Source organism: Leopardus geoffroyi, chromosome C1 (genome assembly GCF_018350155.1).
Source record: "Leopardus geoffroyi isolate Oge1 chromosome C1, O.geoffroyi_Oge1_pat1.0, whole genome shotgun sequence".
Classification (NCBI taxonomy): Eukaryota; Metazoa; Chordata; class Mammalia; order Carnivora; family Felidae; genus Leopardus; species Leopardus geoffroyi.
This window is the reverse complement of record NC_059328.1, coordinates 170405165-170425626: the sequence shown is the minus strand read 5'-3', so window position 1 is coordinate 170425626 and position 20462 is coordinate 170405165. Positions and strand designations below refer to the sequence as shown.

At 35.5% G+C, this 20462-nt stretch overlaps 1 protein-coding gene across 7 annotated transcripts in view; it reads left to right on the top strand.

The window, feature by feature from the left end:
* The window catches only part of PDE1A (phosphodiesterase 1A), a 331820-nt gene that overhangs the window by 79637 nt on the left and 231721 nt on the right, over positions 1-20462 (top strand). The window contains exon 1 of one of the 7 annotated variants that reach the window (XM_045480421.1): positions 9713-10259. The exons of 5 other annotated variants lie outside the window; for them this stretch is intronic. In XM_045480421.1, the coding sequence (XP_045336377.1) occupies positions 10207-10259 (53 nt within the window). In that variant the 5' untranslated portion in view covers positions 9713-10206. Of the gene's footprint in view, positions 1-9712; positions 10260-20462 lie in introns of those variants that run through there. One more of the 7 variants, XM_045480422.1, reaches the window with a different exon arrangement.

Genomic DNA, 20462 nt, shown 5'->3' with positions numbered 1-20462 from the left:
CACTTTACTTGCCCTTGGTCTTCGCCTGCTTACTGAATATCCATTCATCATTAAGCCCCTGTTCTACCATCTCTTTCTTAGTCCTCTGACTCAAAGGGAATTTTGTATTAAGGAGGTCCCTTTTTGTAATGTTTATTTAACTACCCACTATATAATAGTCATTTCCTTTTACAGGGAATTTATATGTTGCTTGATTACACAGTGAGCCGTGGGTGGGTGTTTGCTATGAGAATCTGCTTTAAATGATTTCCTTTGTTGTTGTTGTTGATGTTTTCACAGAATGTCACGCTTATTCAAAATAAATTGTCCTACTGCCAGAACTAAGCTGTCAGAACCTGTGGGAGTGCTAATTGGAGCCAATCAAACTTTAACTGACCTGCTTCCACACTTAAATGACAAAGAGGAATTTCTCCTACTTTGTGAAGCAGAAAGGCGAAGCTCTGATACCTGACTGAAGGAACAAACTGGGGAACAGTTTTTCCTTGCCACTTGAAGCCATAAACCTGGTCTTCTTATGAATTCATTTAAGAAATTAACAATTTTGATGGATTTTATTATGGAGTAAATGGCTAATAAACTTTAATTCTGACTCACAAGTCAGAAGTATCTAGTTTAAAACTATTAACAGGGTAAAATCTGCTTTTTGTCTACAAGGCAGAAAACATTTTTGGTCAAACTGAGAACCATTTCCAAAGTGATTATCAGCTGCATTGTGAATTTTAATATTCAATGCATTTATTCTCAGTTACTTAGAGTTCCTCATTTAAAGAAGTATAATGACAAACATTTCAAGATGAAACATATGTAAGTATTAGAAAATGTTTTGAAGCATTGCAGGAGATCAGTAAGAGTCTATTTTTAGGTTCTTACAGTTGTATAAGAGGAAAAGTTTTCTCTTCTTCTTTTGTAGGTTCTTTGATGGTCTAATTATTAAATTGATATGAGAGAGATTGACAGGAGAAAAGTAAACAAAAGTGTAGTAACATGGGTACATGGGAGAGACCCAGAAAAACTGAGTAACTCCCAAATGGCCAAAGCCATCAACTTAAGTATCATTTTCAGCTAAAGACAGATTATGGGGGCGGGAAGTCAGTTATAGGAGGCTTCTAGGAAGTGCCCAGTAAACAAAAATAAGACTGTTACGCAGAGTTAAGTCAAGGCTTTCTCCATTGATAATAGGTTCTAGAGATTTGTTTTATTTTATTTTTTAATGTTTATTTATTTATTTTGAGAGAGAGAGAGCCTGTGTGCGAGCAGTGGAGAGGCGGGGGGGGGGGGGAGGGAGACAGAGAGAGAGGGAGAGAGATAGAGAATCCCAAGCAGGCTCCACACTGTTAGTGCAGAGCCTGATGTAGGTGACACTTGAACTCACAAACCATGAGATCATGACCTGAGCCAAAATCAAGAGTCAGACCCTTAACTGACTGAGCTACTTAGGTGCCCCAGTTTCTAAAGATTTAGGCATCCTCGTTTTTCTAGTATAGCCAGGGAGACAACCTTACAGATGGGGATTTCCCTTATAAATGTAAATATTTCTTACAAAAGGGTAACTTCTACTCAGTTTTCTGAGCTTCACCAGGATCTTCTGTTTCTTAAAAATAACCTGCTTAAGATAATCCATATGCCAAAGAGGTATATTTTGGAATGGTGTATTTTGCTTCCCTTTACAGACATGCATATAAGAAAAAATATATTTTTGTATAACTTGACTAGATTTATGTTTAAGGTAGTCAGGAACAGTTAGTTACATGTTCTGATTTTTTCCTCAGCTACTACATCCCGAAGAATCGGTTTCATCATCATTACACAGATGAATTTGCAAATAAATAATTGCACATATTATGACACATAGATTATGATACTAATAGGGGAGCAAAGTATTGTAGGCATTATGAATTCAGATGGGGTTGTCAGAGAAGTCACCTCTCTGAGGTGAAACTGCAGCTGAAATCTGAACAATGAGCAGAAGGAATATCATTTTAGACAAGGAAACAGTATGTGCAAAAGAGGCTAAAAAGAATGTGGAGTGTTCAAGGAACAAAATGCCAGTGTGGCCAATGAGAAATGAAGTAAAGAGCAAATGAGATAGGGGACAGATAGGTGAGACCAATGTTAAGATTGTGGTATAATTTACTCACTATGCACCCATTGAAATAAATAAGAAAGCTGTATAAAATAATGGGAATAATGTGCTATCTCTCTTCCATTTAATAAATAATGATCTTATCTTCTCCCAGTCAGCCAGAGGCACTATGCAGTGTAGGTAGTGGGATTATTTTTATCACAGATGAAAGTAAAAACAAGTAAGAAGCCAGACTTTAATATAGGCATATCTTGCAGATATTTCAAGCTCTGTTCTAGAATACTGCGATAAAGTGAATATTGGATAAAAGAAAGTCAAATGAATTTTTTGTTTTCCCAGTGCATAATACGTTATATTTACACTATTCTATAGTCTATTAAGTGTGCAATAGCATTATGTCTAAATAAACAATGCACATACCTTTATTAAAAAATACATTATTGCTAAAAAATGCTGACCATCATCTGAGCTTTCAGCAAATTGGTAAGCAACAAAATTTAATTGAGTAAATTTGAAGATCTAATTGGCTTTATTAAGAGATTTGTGAATAGGGCAGTATCCCATCAAGCAAGTAGAAAGCAACTCTGAGGAGTTGTACAAAAAGGAAGGGTTTTGTAGGAAGGAGGATGCAGCAAAGAAGTTATTAGCAAAAGAAAAGAAAGGATTGTTTCAGGTAAAGTCACTTTCCCTTAGGGGGAAGAACAGGGCTCTTATCTTGTAGATTACCTCATCTTCCTTTGAGGGATGGAGAAGGCCCACAGGACAGATTACCTTATGGATGATGAACAGAAAATTTCTGACTAACCTGTTAAGACTACATTTCTGGGAGAGATTGAAGCTGTAATCAGGTTAGGTATTAAACCCTGGTTTGGTGACTTGGCCTGGAATAAGTGACTCCATCTTGGGCCTGTGGTTTTCTTTTTAACAGAGTAATAATCCTTTTGCTGATGGAGGGTCTTGCCTTGGTATTGATGGTTTCTGACTGATTGATTACATGGTGGTAGTTGTGAAAGTATGAGGTGGCTGTGGTAATTTCTTAAAATAGGACTATGAAATTTGCTACATCGACTGACTCTTCCTTTCACAAATGCTCTGTAACCAGCTATGCTATTTGACAGCATTTTACCCACAGTAGAACTTCTTTCAAAACTGGAGTCAATCTTCTCAAACTCTGCCACTGCTTTATCATCTAAGTTTACATAATATTTAAAATCCTTTGTTGCCATTTGAACAACGTTCACAGCATTTTCACCGGGAGTAGATTCTTTCTCAAGAAACTGCTTTCTTTGCTCATCCATAAGAAGCAACTCCTCATCCATTCCAGTTTGATCATGAAATTGCAGCAATTCAGTCACATCTTCAGGCTCCACTTCTAATTCTAGTTCTCTGTGAATAAGGAGGCCCAAGGAGAAGGACAGAGTAAGGGGAATGGCCAGTCAGTGGAGCAGTTAGAACACACACAGCATTTATTGATTAAGCTTGCCATCCCAAATGGGCATGGCTTGTGGTGCCCCCAAACAGTTACAATAGTAACATTGAAGATTACAGATCACCATAACAAATATAATAATAATGAAAAAGTTTGAAATATTTGTGAGAATTACAAAAATGTGACACAGAGACGTGAAATGAGCAAATGCTATTGGAAAAATGGTGCTAATAGACTTGCTTAATTTGCCACAAACCTTCAATTACAAAAAAATGCGATACTTACAAAGCTCAAAAAAGGGAAGCACAATTAAAGTATGACTGTACCTAAATGGAACTTTTGAGCCACCATAAGATAATAGTCCTGAAAGCCAGGCTTTGTTCACACCAAGAGGGTTTTCCAAGTTCTGGTAGCTCTACCTAACATACATGATTCAGGATTGTAGATTTGAATATTGAGTTTATTATAAACTGTGGACAGAGGACACCTAGGAGATAAGAGAAGAGATCTTCTGCCACTTGAGATAGGGAAAGCATGTATCTTCTGCCCTGGTGAAATGTAGAAAAAGGGACCTGGATAGAAGGTGTTTTAAGCAAATGATCAGACAAAATATTTTGATCTCTTACTTCTGAGCTGAAATCCCAGAGTGGGGACCATGAAAGCTGAGTGAAAGCTTATAGCGGAGAATTTTCCCAGTGACTTTGTGTGTTTAGCTACAACAGAATAAAAGTGGTGGTATGGTGTGTCCAATCCCAAACCTCCCTTAGTGCCTGTTCTGGGATGGAGGGCTCAAGAAGTCCTGCTGAGATAGGAGCAGTTTATCTGCCATAAGCCTGCCATGCCCATAGTGAGGAGTCAGGGAATCCCACACAGGAAACAAAAGGTTAACAACCTCCACAGAGATCCAGCTGAAGGATGTAATTGACACTTGAGGATCCTGCACCACCAGTGAAGGCTGAGATTGAGTTCAGTCAGAAGGGGAAGACCATAGTTCCCAGATTGCACCACCCGAAAAAAATAGACATAGATTCCAACAGTAGATATTTTCAGAGAACCAAGTGACCAGACAGACAAGGGACATTGTCACGGAGACCAGAGAAAACAAAGGGGAACAGGGGATTGCAGGTTTGCGTTTGAGGCCACCTTTTTCTGATGCTACAGTCGTAGAAACACACCTCCCTATAAGGCCTCCTTGAAGGAAAACAGTGGGTTGGAGAAAATATGAAAGACTAAACATTTAGCAGATATTACTGGGTTTTTAGAAAAAGAATGTACAAGAGGATGATGAGATAGCATTAATAGGCACTTGGTTCATGTTCCATTCATTCAACAAATAACCACTGAATGTCTCTTATATTTCCTGCACAAGGACTACAACAGACACTAATCCCTTTCTTCCTGTACTTCACATTCCAGTGACAGTGGTTCCAAAGTGAAGCTGTAGAAAAAAAGGAAACAGCTTAATTAGAACAACTAGAGACACTACAATTTATTTTCACATTTGAATAGTAGTGTGTTATATTTTTTAAAGTGCTTAAAAAATTTTAATGTTTATTTATTTTTGAGAGAGAGAGAGAAACAGAATGCAAGCAGGGGAGGGACAGAGAGAGGGAGACACAGAATCCTAAGTAGACTTCAAGCTTCAAGCTGTCAGCACAGAGCCTGACACAGAGCTCGAACTCATGGACCGCGAGATCGTGACCTGAGCCAAAGTCTGACGCTTAACCTACTGAGGCACCCAGGTGCCCCAGTAGTGTGTTATATTTTTAAACCTACAACTATGGGGAGGAAAAAGTATTCTGGTGATATGCATTGTCTCACTGGGGGTAAGAAAAGGTAAAAATCACTATAGAGCTTATTCTTGTTTGGACACCAAGTTTAAATAACTCGACATGTTATCACAGGGTCAATCATAGAGTCACAAAGATTTAGAGCTGGAAAGGATCTTTGAAATCATAAGACCCAACTTCATAGTTTGATGGCTAAGGAAACAGATATACAGGGAGTTGAGAAAAATCCCTGCTAGACCTGGGGTGAAAATATATGTTCTTTGACATTAGTCCAGGGCTGTTTGTAATAGAACAGTGCTTCCATTTGATTTTTAGGAGAACATATTCATTGAGCCCTCTCTAGGGCTTGCTTTTGCAAGTATTGGGAACACCTGGGCAATGCAATGAAATTTCAATAGGGTAGAGGATTAGGAGAATAGACACTCATTAGAGTGGCCGATTCCTCCTTCTCTTTCTCAATAGAATATGAAATATAGCCCAGGAAGAATATGAAAGATAGCCCAGAAAAAAACCAAGCAACCTGAGTGGCAGAGTCCCCACCAAGTGACAACCTACTCAGCAGGGGTAAGCTTGGGCTCAAGAAGGAGACATCTGAGTTCAAATTCCAACTCTACCACCTATGAACAAGCTTTGTAATCAGTTGTAAAAACTTGTAGCAGGAAATTTATTATAAAATATGAGTAAAATGCTGAAGGTTGCAAATGACTTACCTTAAAAGGATACATTAAACTTAGGGTTATCTCTAAATGATACCAGTCTTGTGCACTTACACACAAAAGTTTTTTGCCCAGTTCTAAAGGGGTAGATTTATGGTTGGCACATTGAGAATAGTTTCCCTTCTATTATCTCATGGTACGGTTGACCAAGTGGTGTTTCACTTTACTGATTCCATATTTATATGTCGAAGGAAAATTATGGCAGTGCCTGCATTTTCCTTTTTTTGTTTTCATCAAAATCTAAGTACTTTTCTGATAGAGTATCATATTCACATATCATCTTTCATGTATGATGTGTCAAAAATAAATAGGACTGAGAACTACTGAACTAAAGATTAGGTATAGGAGACATTCCGATCACACACAGGGCTAGTGCTCACCTGGAGGGAAAGCAGAGAGGCAAGAGTGAAAGAATCATTTTTTTTTTATTTAAGTGATATTACATGTATATAGTGATAAAATCTAAAATGCCATTTGATCCTTTCTGTCTTGCATTTCTTTCTCACTTCTCCACTTAATTTAAAACTCACTTAACTATATAACTTACAACATTGCATTTAACGAAACTCTGTAAGAAAAAAGCACACTTTGTTTCAGGTTGATATTTGATTAGACTTATATGGTAAAGTGATAACCTGTAGACACATTCATATTCCAGTTCTTGGGCTGCCATTAGTATTACATAATTTTTCTATCATTGCATGCTTTTTGGCACTTACATATAACAAGCAGAGCTATAGAACAGGCTATTACTATAGAACAGACAATTACAATGAAAAAAAAAAAAAACTGTGCTGACAGTGCAGAGCCTGCTTGGGATTCTTTTTCTCTGCCTCTCTCTCTGCCCCTCCTCTGCTCACATGCTCTGTCTCTCAAAAAATAAATAAATAAATAAATAAATAAATAAATAAATAAATAAATAAATGAATAAACATTAAAAAAATAAGGGAAAGTAAATCTTACTTATTTTCCAAGATGCTTAACACAAAATACCATGACACATTTCATATTCACTTGTTTGGGAAAGTCATGGAGCTAATCTGTTTTTTGTCACACACCATGGCTTATGTTGGATACATTGGTGTGTTTCAGCAGAACATTTTAACAAATTAACTTAAGGAATATTTATTAAACACCTGTTATGACAGTGTGTAACAGTGCTGAGTGGGGGAAATTGTGTGTGTGAGAGAGACAGAGTGAGCACACGTGAGAGCAGGAGGTGTGGTGAAAGTGTTAGGCAAGGTCACACTGAAAGAGTGTTTACCATAACAGGAAAAATATAAACAACATTTCTGATCCTTACCCCCAGGGAAAAAATATTCATAATAAGTTGTATTTGGTTTATTTTATAGGAGAGTTGACCTGGTTATTGATATAATAAATTTTAGTATTTTATTATTTAAATATAACAGTATAATTGTGTTCATTTAAGGAATATAATTTGTAATTTGAGCAACAACAGTGGAGTCCTTTTATCTTATTGAATACTACATTAGAGTTGAATAACTTAATAAAGCAAACTTTTCTCCCAGTGTTAAATTTAAATGCTCTTTGATAGAAAGTTTACAAAAATATTTAAGAAATACATATTTTTCTTTGTGTCCGGTGAATATTTAACTTACCAATATTTTCTCATGGCTCTTTAGGTTTTTATATTGGGTTTAAATAATGGCACTTGATATAAATGGGAAGCTGAGCTTTCTACCTTAGTAGCTAAAGAGCAAAAAGAATATAAACTTAATGTGGAACAAAAATATTATTTTCCTATAATTAATTTAACAACAGTCAGATTCTGCAGTTGATAATTAAACCTTTGAGCCTCAAGTTAGATTTCATACTTGGCTTGTCCTTTGAGCTGTCCCTTGGCTGGCTGTTTCCTAGTATTTGTGGTGAGTTCCTTCATCATGTAAATGAAAAAATCATTTCACCTTTCTAATTCAAAAGTAGACAAAATGAAAATTAATTTTAAAAGTTGATGAGCTTACTATTCTCTTGGGTTGGCCCTCAGGAGTATTTATGCTAAATTAATAGTATTATAAATAAACCATGAGTACAGAAATTGTCTGCTACCCATAAATACAAAAATCCTTCCAGAAGACCTGCGTAGCATGTTATTTCTTATGTGCCTTCCTATACAAAGAAAGCCAAGGCACATGGTTATAATAATGCATTTATTCCAAAGGTCTGCATATTAGTTTGCATATAGATGGTCTCCAGATTTAACTGCAGTATCACACACATGTGAATTTATGATTGGATGCTTATTGATGGTGAAGGGAACATTGATTTAGATGTCTTTAAGTAAATATGTAATATCTACAGAGATACATACAATATAAAATTATCTTTTTACTTAGGACTTCTTTACTTATAACTTTACATATAAGCATGTATTTTTGGAGTACTAGGCATCATAACTTCTTTGCTAGATCCTTCGCAAGAAGCAAACTAATCATATTTATAGATAGCATGATACCACCATTAAAGCTGGAAAGGAACATAGAATTCAATTAATATTGCAACTTCCTAAGTACAAAAACTTGGGCTCAGATAGGTCAAGAATTTTTCCAACAATGGCTCACATTTTCATGATAGAACTAGGTCCAGAACCCATTTATTATTTTTAGCTCAATTCTGTCTCAGATTGACATCATCAGAAAGATGAAAAAAAGAAAAAAGTATGTGTTAGAACTGTGCTCCATGTAATCAGTGATTTCTTTCTTTGTAACTCTCTTCTTCTTTGTCTTTCCTTTGAGAGAACAAAAACAAAACGAAACAAAAAAATACCTCTTGCTCCCGCTGAAGGTATTTAGAAAGTGCTAAGAACTTCAGATTGCGACCATATAGGTCATAAACTCCTTTGTGTCATTTGACCCTTATTTGATGATTCAACTAGAGGCACGAGTGTTTCTCAGTTTCCCCTGCCTTTTATTACATGTGCTTTTTAAAAACATTTTAATCATGGTTTATTTTATTACATACCAAACTTCTGGCCTGGAATCTCATGACACTATTGATTGAGTAGGAATTTTGTTAGTAATTCAGATATAGAAATGTCTCCAAAATACACTATATTAAAATGTGAGGGTTCATCTTATCTGTGACTAGAACAGGAGTTCCTGCAGTGTGAGTCTAAGGCTTCCAAGTAAAACAATTTTTAATGTCATTTATTTTTGGCGGTTTACAACTTCTCTCTAATACCTACATTTCTTTCTTTTTATTTTTAAAATTCAAATTTGATCACATAGTAAAAACAAAACAAAACAAAAACCACCTTAGGTTCCCAGGGAGTTTAGGGGCCTTAAAAAAGTGTGTGTGTATTTGTGTGCATGTGTTTTCATATGTTTTTTTCAGTGTCCTCACTTAGTTGGAAAGCTACTCTGGGTACAGACATCTGGGCACATTGTCACTGATAGAATTGAGCAATTTTTGTTTTTCTAACTCTCGTAGCTCTGGCCAGCTTCACATGGGCTTCTATCAGTTGAAATTGTAACTTTGACTTCAGCCAAGTGTAGGTTATTGGGCTATGAGTGCCAAAAATCACGAGCGGTCTCCACACTTCAAAGTGTGAATAAAAGCAATATTGTAAAATAATTATAATCGTTTGAAGCAGAGCCAGTCACACAGTCTGAGCCCATCTTCCTTCATTAATTTGTATACAGTTCTTATTTTAACAGAACAAACTTCCAGAGGGTACTCACATGGGACTGCTGAACCAGCTGTACAACTTTTATTTTGAAGAAAAAAGTTGAGCCTCATATCAGGCAGTTTTAAAGACAGGGAGGGACTTAGCTTTCCAGAGCTTGACCAGCATGTGGAAGGACTGCTCTCTTGGCTGCACTAACTCAGGGCGCTCCTACCTGGGTGCCACTAGAGTAGGAAGTTGTCTGTTTGTTTCCTTCTGTTCCCGAGGGTCCTGTGTGCTTCTCCTGCCTGTATCAACGTGACTGTCGGTGGTTTTTGCACACCCTGCTCTGTGGGGGAGTGCCCCAACGTGCCTGTCTTATGTGGCCTCTATGGACACACTGCTCAGCTGGCAGAGAGCAGGGAAGTTTTCTCCCAGCACCCAAAAAGAGAAAGAGGAAACTACTTTTTCCTTCTGGGCTCCTTGCAGCACAATAGACTTCTACATTGCCTCCCTGGATTTCTGGAGTGGTTTCCAGGAAGAAGTTAAACTTTTACCTTTAAATGGATGACCATGTCACAATCAGGAAGAAACATCTCCAAAGACCCATCTTTAGGTAAGTAATGCTACACCCCAGTTGGCTCCAGGGTTGTCAGGAAAAATAATTTCTCTTCTTCATCCTTAACTTGGGAATTCTGGCACTAAGTTACAGCAAAGCAGTACAGTGTGTCTAACGTTTAACTTCATGCATACCCAAGGAGTCTTATTTTCTATTTTCTGAAACTCTGGGCACAAACTGTTATCAACTCCTCAAAATTTATTTAAAAAACATATTAGCTATTCAAGCGCATGAATGACATAGCACTGGAAAAACTTCTACAACATTATGCAATCCCTTGCTATTTCTAATGGTTGCACAGCCCTCTAAGTTGGAAATACTGTGCTTGGTTATTTCAACTAATTGCACTCAGAGATAGTGTTTTAGTGCAGCAAATGCTATACCTTTTTGCAGTAATGTGGGAAGACAAATTTGAACTTGATGGCTACTATACTAAAGTGTACATTTTACACCTAGTTCAGCAGTGTCTTTCTGCAGTTTAGGAAACAATAGGGCAACAGGAACAATTTTATACTGTGGTGAAATTTGTGGCCAGAAAATATGTAGATACAGTGTAACAGATTGAGCTAAGGTTTTATTTTGGGGGAGACTCACTCTCTAGAGAGCAGCAATTTCTTCACTGACTTCTTAACCCTTGATTCTTTAGTTATTTATTATGTACTTTAGAATTCAGAATTAGGAATTTAAAAAAATTAAAGAAGATAGAAATTCAACACAGTTTCTGCCTCTTAAGATAGAAGATTTTAAAAAAGAAGTTAATTATTTATCAATGTTGTACTTCCTCCAAAATAATATCCTAACCAGAGCAGAGATACTACATGTTAGTAAAAGTAAATGTTAAAGTCAAGTTACAGTCACCGGTTGTTGATCTAGAATTAATTACAGGATAATAGAAGTTTATGGATGGAATTCCTGGCATTCTGTGACTGTCACATAATGCATAAGAGTGGGCCTTAAGGCACATATTTTATGCATTTATTAAAGCATTATTATAGTATTATTAGTAGCAACAGTATACTTTTGTAAAGCTTAAAAAATGCTAGCTCAAATCTCTTTTACAGCCTTCTCTTGAAGATAAATGATATTTAAATATGTATGTGTGGATTTAATATAATCTATGTCTACACAAATATACATTTGTACATTGTATGCACTGATGACAATAAGTCACCAAAAATCCAAACTGACCCTCAGAATTTGAATCCACCTGCCATATTTTCTGAAAAAAAAATCTCTCAGTGTTATGTAATTAATATCTATTTTCTCCCAAGTGCATGTGTGACTTCAAAAGATCTGACAGTAGTATGGATAATTCCAAACTCAACTCCACTGAGGCACCATTAAAAGAAGGCACCTGCAGAAATTCAGGAAGGCAAGATTATGTTGGATAAAGTCAAATCCACTTAGCCAGTATCTTTACTATGTTACCCCATCAGGAAGCTGTTGCGATTGAAGCAGGTGGTACTTCACCACTGGTTATGGTGAACCTGTATCCCCTCGTGCTGAATTCTGTGCTTAGGTGCCACTCACAGGAGAATGGCAACTCATCTGTGCTTCTGTTCTTTTTCATATAAAGATGTTGAGATTCTTTACCCGAATAATTAGAATACAATTTGCTAAATTCAAATGATTGCTTCATGATCCTGGTGACTTAGAAGAGAAAACATAGCTGCCAGAGAGGACCTCCTTTCACTCAGTCAACTGTTTCAATAAGTGCAGAAATGGTTGCTGACTGAAAACAGGGTAAGGCCAGATGTCGGGCTGGAATTGATTGGTCAATTGGCACAGACAGTTGGCTTTGCTTTTCGCAGGACATGATTGTCATGAGGGAAACGGGAGGTGGAGAGTGCCTTAATAAAGCATTCAAATGACTAGATATAATTCCCCAGAGAAATTTGTGGGATATTCTTCAGTAAAACACAGCATTGGCTTTCTGATAGCGAGTTGTACTTTTGAGCAAGTTAGGAAGTGGTTTAAGATTGTTTTTGGCATTTGATGTCCTTATCCCATGCCCCACTTCATTTTCCTTGTTGGCCTCGTTTCTCAGGACCCTTGTCTCCTTGGGCTATTACTGAACCGTCCAGCTCTCACATTGAGACATCTTTCTCAAGTCTGCTTTTTTGGTCAGATCCATGTACTGGACCTTTCCTTCTCAATATGTACTTCTTTGTACCCTACTTCCTAAGGAATTTGCATACTGGTTCTCAATCCACTTGGTAAGCAAATTAGTGCTTACCTTTTATATGTGCTAGACTCTTTTATATGTGTTAGTTATAAGTTTAACAGAAATTTTGTGAAAATAATATTTTGACTTTATAAACACTTCATTTAGAATTTTAGTTATTAAGGGAGATCAGTCTGGGATTTTTTGGGGAAATATCTGACATATTGACACCATTCAAAATTTTATATACAGAGTACTTTCTTCTGCAGTTGAACCCACAGCTTTTTTTGTTTGCTTGTTTGTTTTGAGAAAGAGAGACAGTGCGAGTGGGGGAGAGGCAGAGAAAGAGGGAGAGAGAGAGAATCCCAAGTAGGCTCCACACTAACAGTGTGGGCTTAAACCCAGGAACTGTGAGATCATGATCTGAGCTGAAGTCAGATGCTTAACTCACTAAGCCACGCAGGCACCCCAGAATCCACAGCCTTATTTCAATTCACCTGACCTTCTCTGATTGATTATAAGTCTCTAGATCTGGCTGACTGCACTGGGAAGGTCAGACATGATAACGAAACACAAATTGTAACTGCCTTCACATGACATGTCATCTAGCATACACCTAGGTAACTATGGCACAGGCAGATGATGGGTGCCAAAAAGGAGGTGACAATGTCCTGAAAAATTATAATAAGACAGCTTTCAATGATGACTAATTCTGACACCTTAGTGAATTGATAGAGAATAGCAATATTTTATTTTTTAATTTAATTTTTGAGACTGAATGAACATGAATTTTTAATTAACATAATCTCCCTAAATTTCAGACAGGGAAAGTCATCCAAATGTAAAAAGTTAGTTGAGAGGTGTCAGAGCAGATGATAGATGTTGAAATTCCATGGCTGGATGTGTTACTGGGGAGACTGGGAGAAATCTTACGTATTATTTAGATTTTGCCTCTAAGAATGTGTCTCCTGCAATGTTGATTCCGCTGAATCGTCTTACCTAGTTAAGTTAGCAAATCTGTGTTTTAAAAGTCTTTTGTGGAAATTTTAGATATATATTTTCACACCAGGTCTGTGAGGCAAGGAACAAAGGAAAAGTTTATTTTATGGCCAAGGTGGGTTTATGGGATCTCTTTTATGCATATCATGTGGAACTTGGGAACAGTGAGACTAACCACTCAGCCCTGAGAATATATAAATGGTGCATCTCAAACACACTTTGTGGTTCTGCCTGTAGATGTTCCTGTAGCTCAGAAACTGTACAGAAAAGTAATGATTCTTCCTTTACTCAAGAAAAATTCTTTAGATTTTATAATTTTCCAGGAAGGAAATACTATCACAGAATGTATATTAATGTCTTTTAAATATGCATCACAAAGTTTGTTCCTCAGTACTTAGCAAATAAAATTATACAGAACCTTAAAATCCAAGATGTGAATAAACACTTGACATTAAAGGCATCCCACAGAGAAAGAAACATTGTATTAGACTTTAAAAAACCTCTTTTTCTGTGTTACCACTGAGTTTTATCTCTGGTAATAATAATTTATTTCTTTATATAAATAGATTAATCAATTTCTAATATATTTCAAATCAATTACCTTTATATAACTCCAGCAAAACAGTTGCTGAAGATTCTTCCATCTTATTGCATATTCGTATTGCTTAGTGAACTTTCTATATTCTCATGGGATAAATAAACATTTAACGTTTATATCAAGAAAAATCTGTTTCTCCTAATAAAATTGCACCAGTGAGAACATTTCTTATATGAATCCATTACCATGAAGTCTAAGTCTGGGTTTTTGTTATTATCATCTCCTACTCGATTTGATATTTTGTTTTATCAAATTCTATTATATGTGTATTGTTTTCCATTTATTGCTTCAAATTTTTTCTTAAAGTGGGTAGGCAAAAAATGAATTAAACAAATAAATTGAGTTGAAACTTTTCTTACATGTTAAGCCTTATTTAGTATTCTTTGAAACTAACAACCTATTGAACTGCTTCAGTGTTCAAAATGGATGCTATTTTTGTAGTGACTTTCCATTAGAAGTAGCACCAAAATGCCACAAACAAAATATGCAAATAATTGTTCATCAGCCCTAGATTTGAGAACTGGTCTATGCATCCAGTATCTGAGACATTAAAGTGCAAGTCAGATTTCTGCCAGGGCCTGAGACTAATGAAAATTGTGTTGAGATCTTCACAGCATTTAGAACATGCTGTTTCTTCTCTTTATGCCTTTTCAAAATTCTTATTTTTACAAGTATCTGTTAGCAGAGGAATTCTGAATGTGCTTTTGGCAGGCATATTCTCTTCACATAGAGATGGAGAAAGCAGAAAGATGAAATAAGAAAGCCCAGGAAAAGAAAGACAGATCCTAATGTTCTTTGTGGACCTAATGGGGATGGTTAGTACCTATTGATATATCTGATTTCTAATTTCAAGGTTGTGATCTATGCTTTATAGAGGAATAGCATAAAATATCTGTTACATATTTAAAATGCTACACCTTTTGGAGTGTAATCATTTTTATGTTTCCACTTTTTTTTTGAGAAAGAATGTGTGCGAGTGCGCACATGAGTGGGGGAGGGGCAGAAGAGAGGGAGAGAGGATCTCAAACAGGCTCCACACCCAGCGTGGAGCCAGAAGCCAGGCTCCATCTCACCCCCTGAGGTCATGACCTGAGCCGAAACCAAGAGTCAGATGCTTAACCGACTGAGCCACTGAAGCACCTCTGTTTCCATGTTTAAGTTCAGTGCATGAACATCAGTGTTACCGCAAAACCAGAAATTGCTAATATGCAAGGGATACACTGCATTTCAGATTTTTACATGTTGACATGGCAGAATACCTGACTGACTGCAGATTTACGGTAGTTTTCTAGGTAAAATGTTTGGATAGTATTAAGTTATTCAGACATCGTGAACCCATTCCCCTCGGTGTTTTGGGAACAACAAAAAACCTGAACAGATATAAAATACCAAAGCACTCTAAAATTTAAAGTAATTGTCATACATTGTTGGACATTGGGATTTTTACTCATTAATATTTAAGTATTTATAATATTCTGTAATTTAATCCTCTTTTTAACACCTTCCTCTCACCAGAAACACATACTTTAGACAGGAATATATTTAGTACAAGTCATCAGAGTGAAAAATAATTGCATAGAATAAAACTAAGTACGAGCTGATGAAGTAGTATAATATGCTAAATACCTTTTTTATGGGATGAATTTCCTCAAAGGAAGAAGTTCTATGTAAATCAAATCCAAAATATAATAAAATTCTGTATTTATGAAAATGTTTTAACATTTTTTGGCTCTAAAATAAAGGTGATTATGAATTTGTTTATTAAAAAAAGAGAAAAAGATGAATTTACCCTCAATGGTTACATAGTTACATGTTGGAAATTTAGTTTAATGGCTTTTCTTTTAAATAAGTGATGATTTTTATGTGACAGTTAATTGATAGAAAAAAATAATTATGTTTAAGTTATTCTCCCCTTGCTATGAAAGTGAAAAATAGTTCTGGAAAATAGACATAGTGAAGTGAATTTACCATTTATGACACTATCAGGCACAACATTAGTTAATAGAAGAACAGTTATATTTTATAATAGACATGTTTATTAAAAATTAGTTTTTTATTGTTTACATCAGGATGTTATTGCTGCTGGTTAAAGGTCAGTGCATGATTTATAAGGCAATGAACAGACACAAGTTGATCTTTAAAATGGACTGACTACAAAGATAAAGCAAAACAACAAACAAATATGAGTGTAAGACATACGGTAATGTTTATCATGCAAGTTATCAGACATAACTCTGCCTTTTCTTTTTTTTCAGTTGTGATAACAATAGCTCTAATTTTTAAGTGGTCATCACCAGTAGATAAACCATAATTTGTTATACATTTTAAAGTCAGGCAATAAGTAATTTACTCCTGCTGGTATTACTTCCTCTATAATCAACACAAATTTAAGCTACCTCCAATAAACTTACCATCACCAGCAACAGCAGCAGTGGCAGTAGCAGTAGCTATTAATGTTAATATTAAGAGCTGCTGTTTATTAAAATTTTAGTGTATTTTATTTATTTATTTATTTATTTATTTATTTATTTATTTTAATGTTTATTTATTTTTGAGAGAGAGAGAGAGAGAGACAGAGTGCAAGCAGGGGAGGGGCAGAGAGAGAGAGGAAGACACAGAATCCGAAGCAGGCTCAAGGCTCAGAGCTGTCAGCACAGAGCCCAACGGGAGGCTTGAACCCACTAACTGTGAGATCACGACCTGAACCAAAGTTGGACACTTAATCAACTGAACCATCCAGGTGCCCCTAGTGTATTTTTAATAAAGTTTACAGGTATATAATCTTCAGAGCAATTCCTTAAAGAAGTAGTAAATCCACAATTTATAATTTGGGTATGGATCCAGGAACAGAGAATAGATTAAAACACAACAAAGTTTCTCTCTCTCAGGAACTACACAAATTTTGTTTGCTAACCTAGGGAAGTTTGGTGATAGTTGTGTTTATCTTAGACATTGTGTTCATGATTTAGAAGTAGCTTTTCAAAGATTTGTAATGCTTGAAATAAGAAAATAAAGGTTATGCAGGTTAAATGATATACTAGATAATTTAATGGTTTTGGAAAATTTTATATTTGGAATAATCAGTCTATTACATATAGTGTTTAGGTTAAAAGCAATGAAAAATCATAGTAATAAGATTAAGGTGACCTATAGGATTATCAAAATTGAATAAGTTAAAGAGGTCTGCAGTATTTATAAACCCAGTCTCTTCAGTTCTGTGACTGGACATGACATAATTGTGATAGTTAGTTCTCATGGGAAAGCTTCCGTTTATTTATGTATTTGATTAAGGTCACTTGGCCATGAGCTCTGCTTGAGGAAAATCCAACATTTCCTGAACCAGAAATGCTGGAAGTGAATGCAGCAAGTCACAGTGCATTTGAAGAAGCAGATGATAAAACTTTGAGATTTGTCATCTTCATAACATCCCAAACTGCTCCATTAAAGCCATATTTTTTTGTTATGGAGAAACACTAATTCTGAGATAAGTTGGTAACCATTTGTAGTCACTCCAGCCTTTAGCATCATAGGATATTATTTTTAGGAGAGTTGTTTGTTAAGACAGGTATTAAAATACTATGTATTTATTAACCTGTTGTTTACAGGCATTGAAAGTCAAGGGCTTTTATAATGAAAATCACCACTTCAGCTTTAAAAATATTAATATTTAATTTGACATTTTCAAGGATCAAAGAGCTTGGAACAAATTGTTTGGAGACCAAGTAATGAAAAACAGCATGTCAGTATCTTTAATGTACAAATGTGGCAATTTTTGAGTCCTAATTGAGGAAGGAAAGGAAAATCCTACTAGGTCAAAGTCATTTTTAAGTTATATAATTAAATCAAAATTTGGATGAAAGTAGAGAAATGTGACAATCTGGGACCACCTGTTTGTTAGATATCTCCTCTAATGAAGATTCCAAATGGTTATAGCTATTCCAGTGATGATATTTTTGTGGATCAACATGAAAGAGAAAAAAGAGACTCTTGCAAATTTCTGTGCCCACTAATTATGTATATGCTGCTCAGTTCAGCTGCACCTAATTTTTTCTAACTCAGAGATATCATGTCATTTTATCTGGATTTCTTTTACTGCACATATCGCTTCATCCCTATTATAATTACTTGAGTAAGGAGGTCAACCCTCCTAAAAAAAAAACCTGTAGGATTTCTGAGGCTGTAATTAATATTGAATTCATCTTTGTATTTCCCATAAATTTTGGTGGAATGTGTGTGACAAATAAGCACTTGCATAGGCTTCAAAAAGAGACTAAGTCAGTATTGTGAATGTATGAAATAGGAGGTGTTGGGAACTATGGTAGATAGGAAATGAAAACATTTAGTTTCACATTTTTAAAAACAGTGAGTCTAAACAAAATCCAGCTACAGATTGCTAACTGGTGACCCTTGAAATTAATGAATGATAGAATTAATAATTTGTTTAGTTAGGTCTACATAATGGGGATTGCTCCATTTTCAGGGTGAATGATGGCCAGTAAGTCTTGGCTGAAAATTCTGGCAGCCATATCCAAGAGGATTGCTATAAGGATGGGTAGCTTGTTTCTTGTTTGTAATACTAATTGAGAATGAGAAAACCAATATACTCTACAATGCACTATAATATACAGATTATAGAATCTGTATATAATTTTGTAGCATTAAAGAAAAAAATGAAGAAACAAACTTGTTGAATGAATAAAATGCGTTCGGGTTAGCCCCAACTTGAATTATTCCGGAATCAGCAAATTCAGTGCCTGTAGCCCATTCCACCTTTGAACAACCATAACTTGTTAGAAAGTACTTTCTTAAATGGGAATCTGTCTTTTGGTCAATATAAACTTTTTTTTCTCTCTTAGTAGAACTGGACCAAGAAAGATCCAAACTCTTTCACGGGACAGTCTTTCAAATGCTGAAGACATTTGTATCAGTGATTGCTATTTATAAATCTTCGTAAAGCATAGGGGCTTAAAATGACATGAGTCTATAGATCAGCTGAGTGGTTCTGTGATCTCAATGGGCTTTCTTCTGCATCTGTAGCCAGATCATAGGTTTGCTGTGAACTGGCTGACCGAGGAGGACCTTGGGTTACATGACTTGAATTTCCTTCATGTATCTCACATATCTTCCTAGCAGACTAGCCTGGATATTTTTTTCGTAGTAACAACAGGAAACTATGGAGGAAACAGAAATTCACATTTTTTCAAGGCTCTGATTGAGTCTGAATTGAGTCAGTTGTTCTGTCCCATTGTAAAAGTCAAAAAGTCACAGGGCCAAACCCAGAGTTGGTGTGGGAGAATATTAGTAAAAAGAAGCATATATAATTGAGTCAATTAATGCAATTAATGCTCTCTGAAAATTCTTGTGTTTTTTTCTGATTCTTCTTTCCTTTATTCCATCCATAGTCCATCTTCATTCAGACAGTTGAAAAGACAGCATATAATTTGAATTTTTATTTCATGTTGTTGAAGTTATCTGGGGATGGAAATATATATATATATATATATATATATATATATATATATATATATAATAAAACGGTGAAGTTCTATTGACTCTCATGTGGTTGATGGGTCAAATATTTTTCACCTGACATCAGAGTTATAGTGTGCCTGAAATTCCTGGTTAAAAAAAGTTTTAAAAAGTTAAACATTAGGAAAGTTTCACTAATTGCTTAAAACATGAGCTATTATGCCCATGATGATGGCCCATATTTTCTCAGTTTCTTTTGGAGAATTAATTTTTACCAAGTGTCATGCTAACAGGCTTGAGACAATTAGTTATTTTAATACAAACTGAATATAATTAATTATATAATTTTGGGCAATCAATTCCAATTCCACGAAAACCATGACCTGGAATGGAGGGCTTGTAAATACTAAAATAAAATAATGCTTCCTTTTGCATTTGGATCATATTTGGTGTTCATAATGCATATTCTCATCCATAATGCATATTCTCTAGGAACTTATGATTATTGTCTCTTAAAAATTATTTATTCTTTGTACTATAAAATCATGATATTATTTTCTATTACTGAACCCTTCCAAATACCACTATAATGAGTAAATGCTTTCATAAAAGCCAAATTACATAATTCCTCTTTTGAATCAGTGATTCACAAAACGGATCTGTTTGTTATTGACATTACAATTGCAGCTTACAAAACAAAAACAAAACAAGCTTCTCAAACCTTAACTCAGATATTCTGCTTTAGTAGGTCTGGGACTAGAAAGCTTTGATATATGTGTTTCCACATGCTCTCCCATTTATGTTGATTCATAGCTAGATATGGGAGCCACTTTCCTTAATGATACAATTTACCTGAATAGGAATGGAGGAACAGAGTAGTTTAGACAACGTTTTCATAATTTTAGCATCATTATTGAAAATATAAGCCAAATTAGAACTTCTAGTTTTCATTAAAAAATGTTTATGGGTA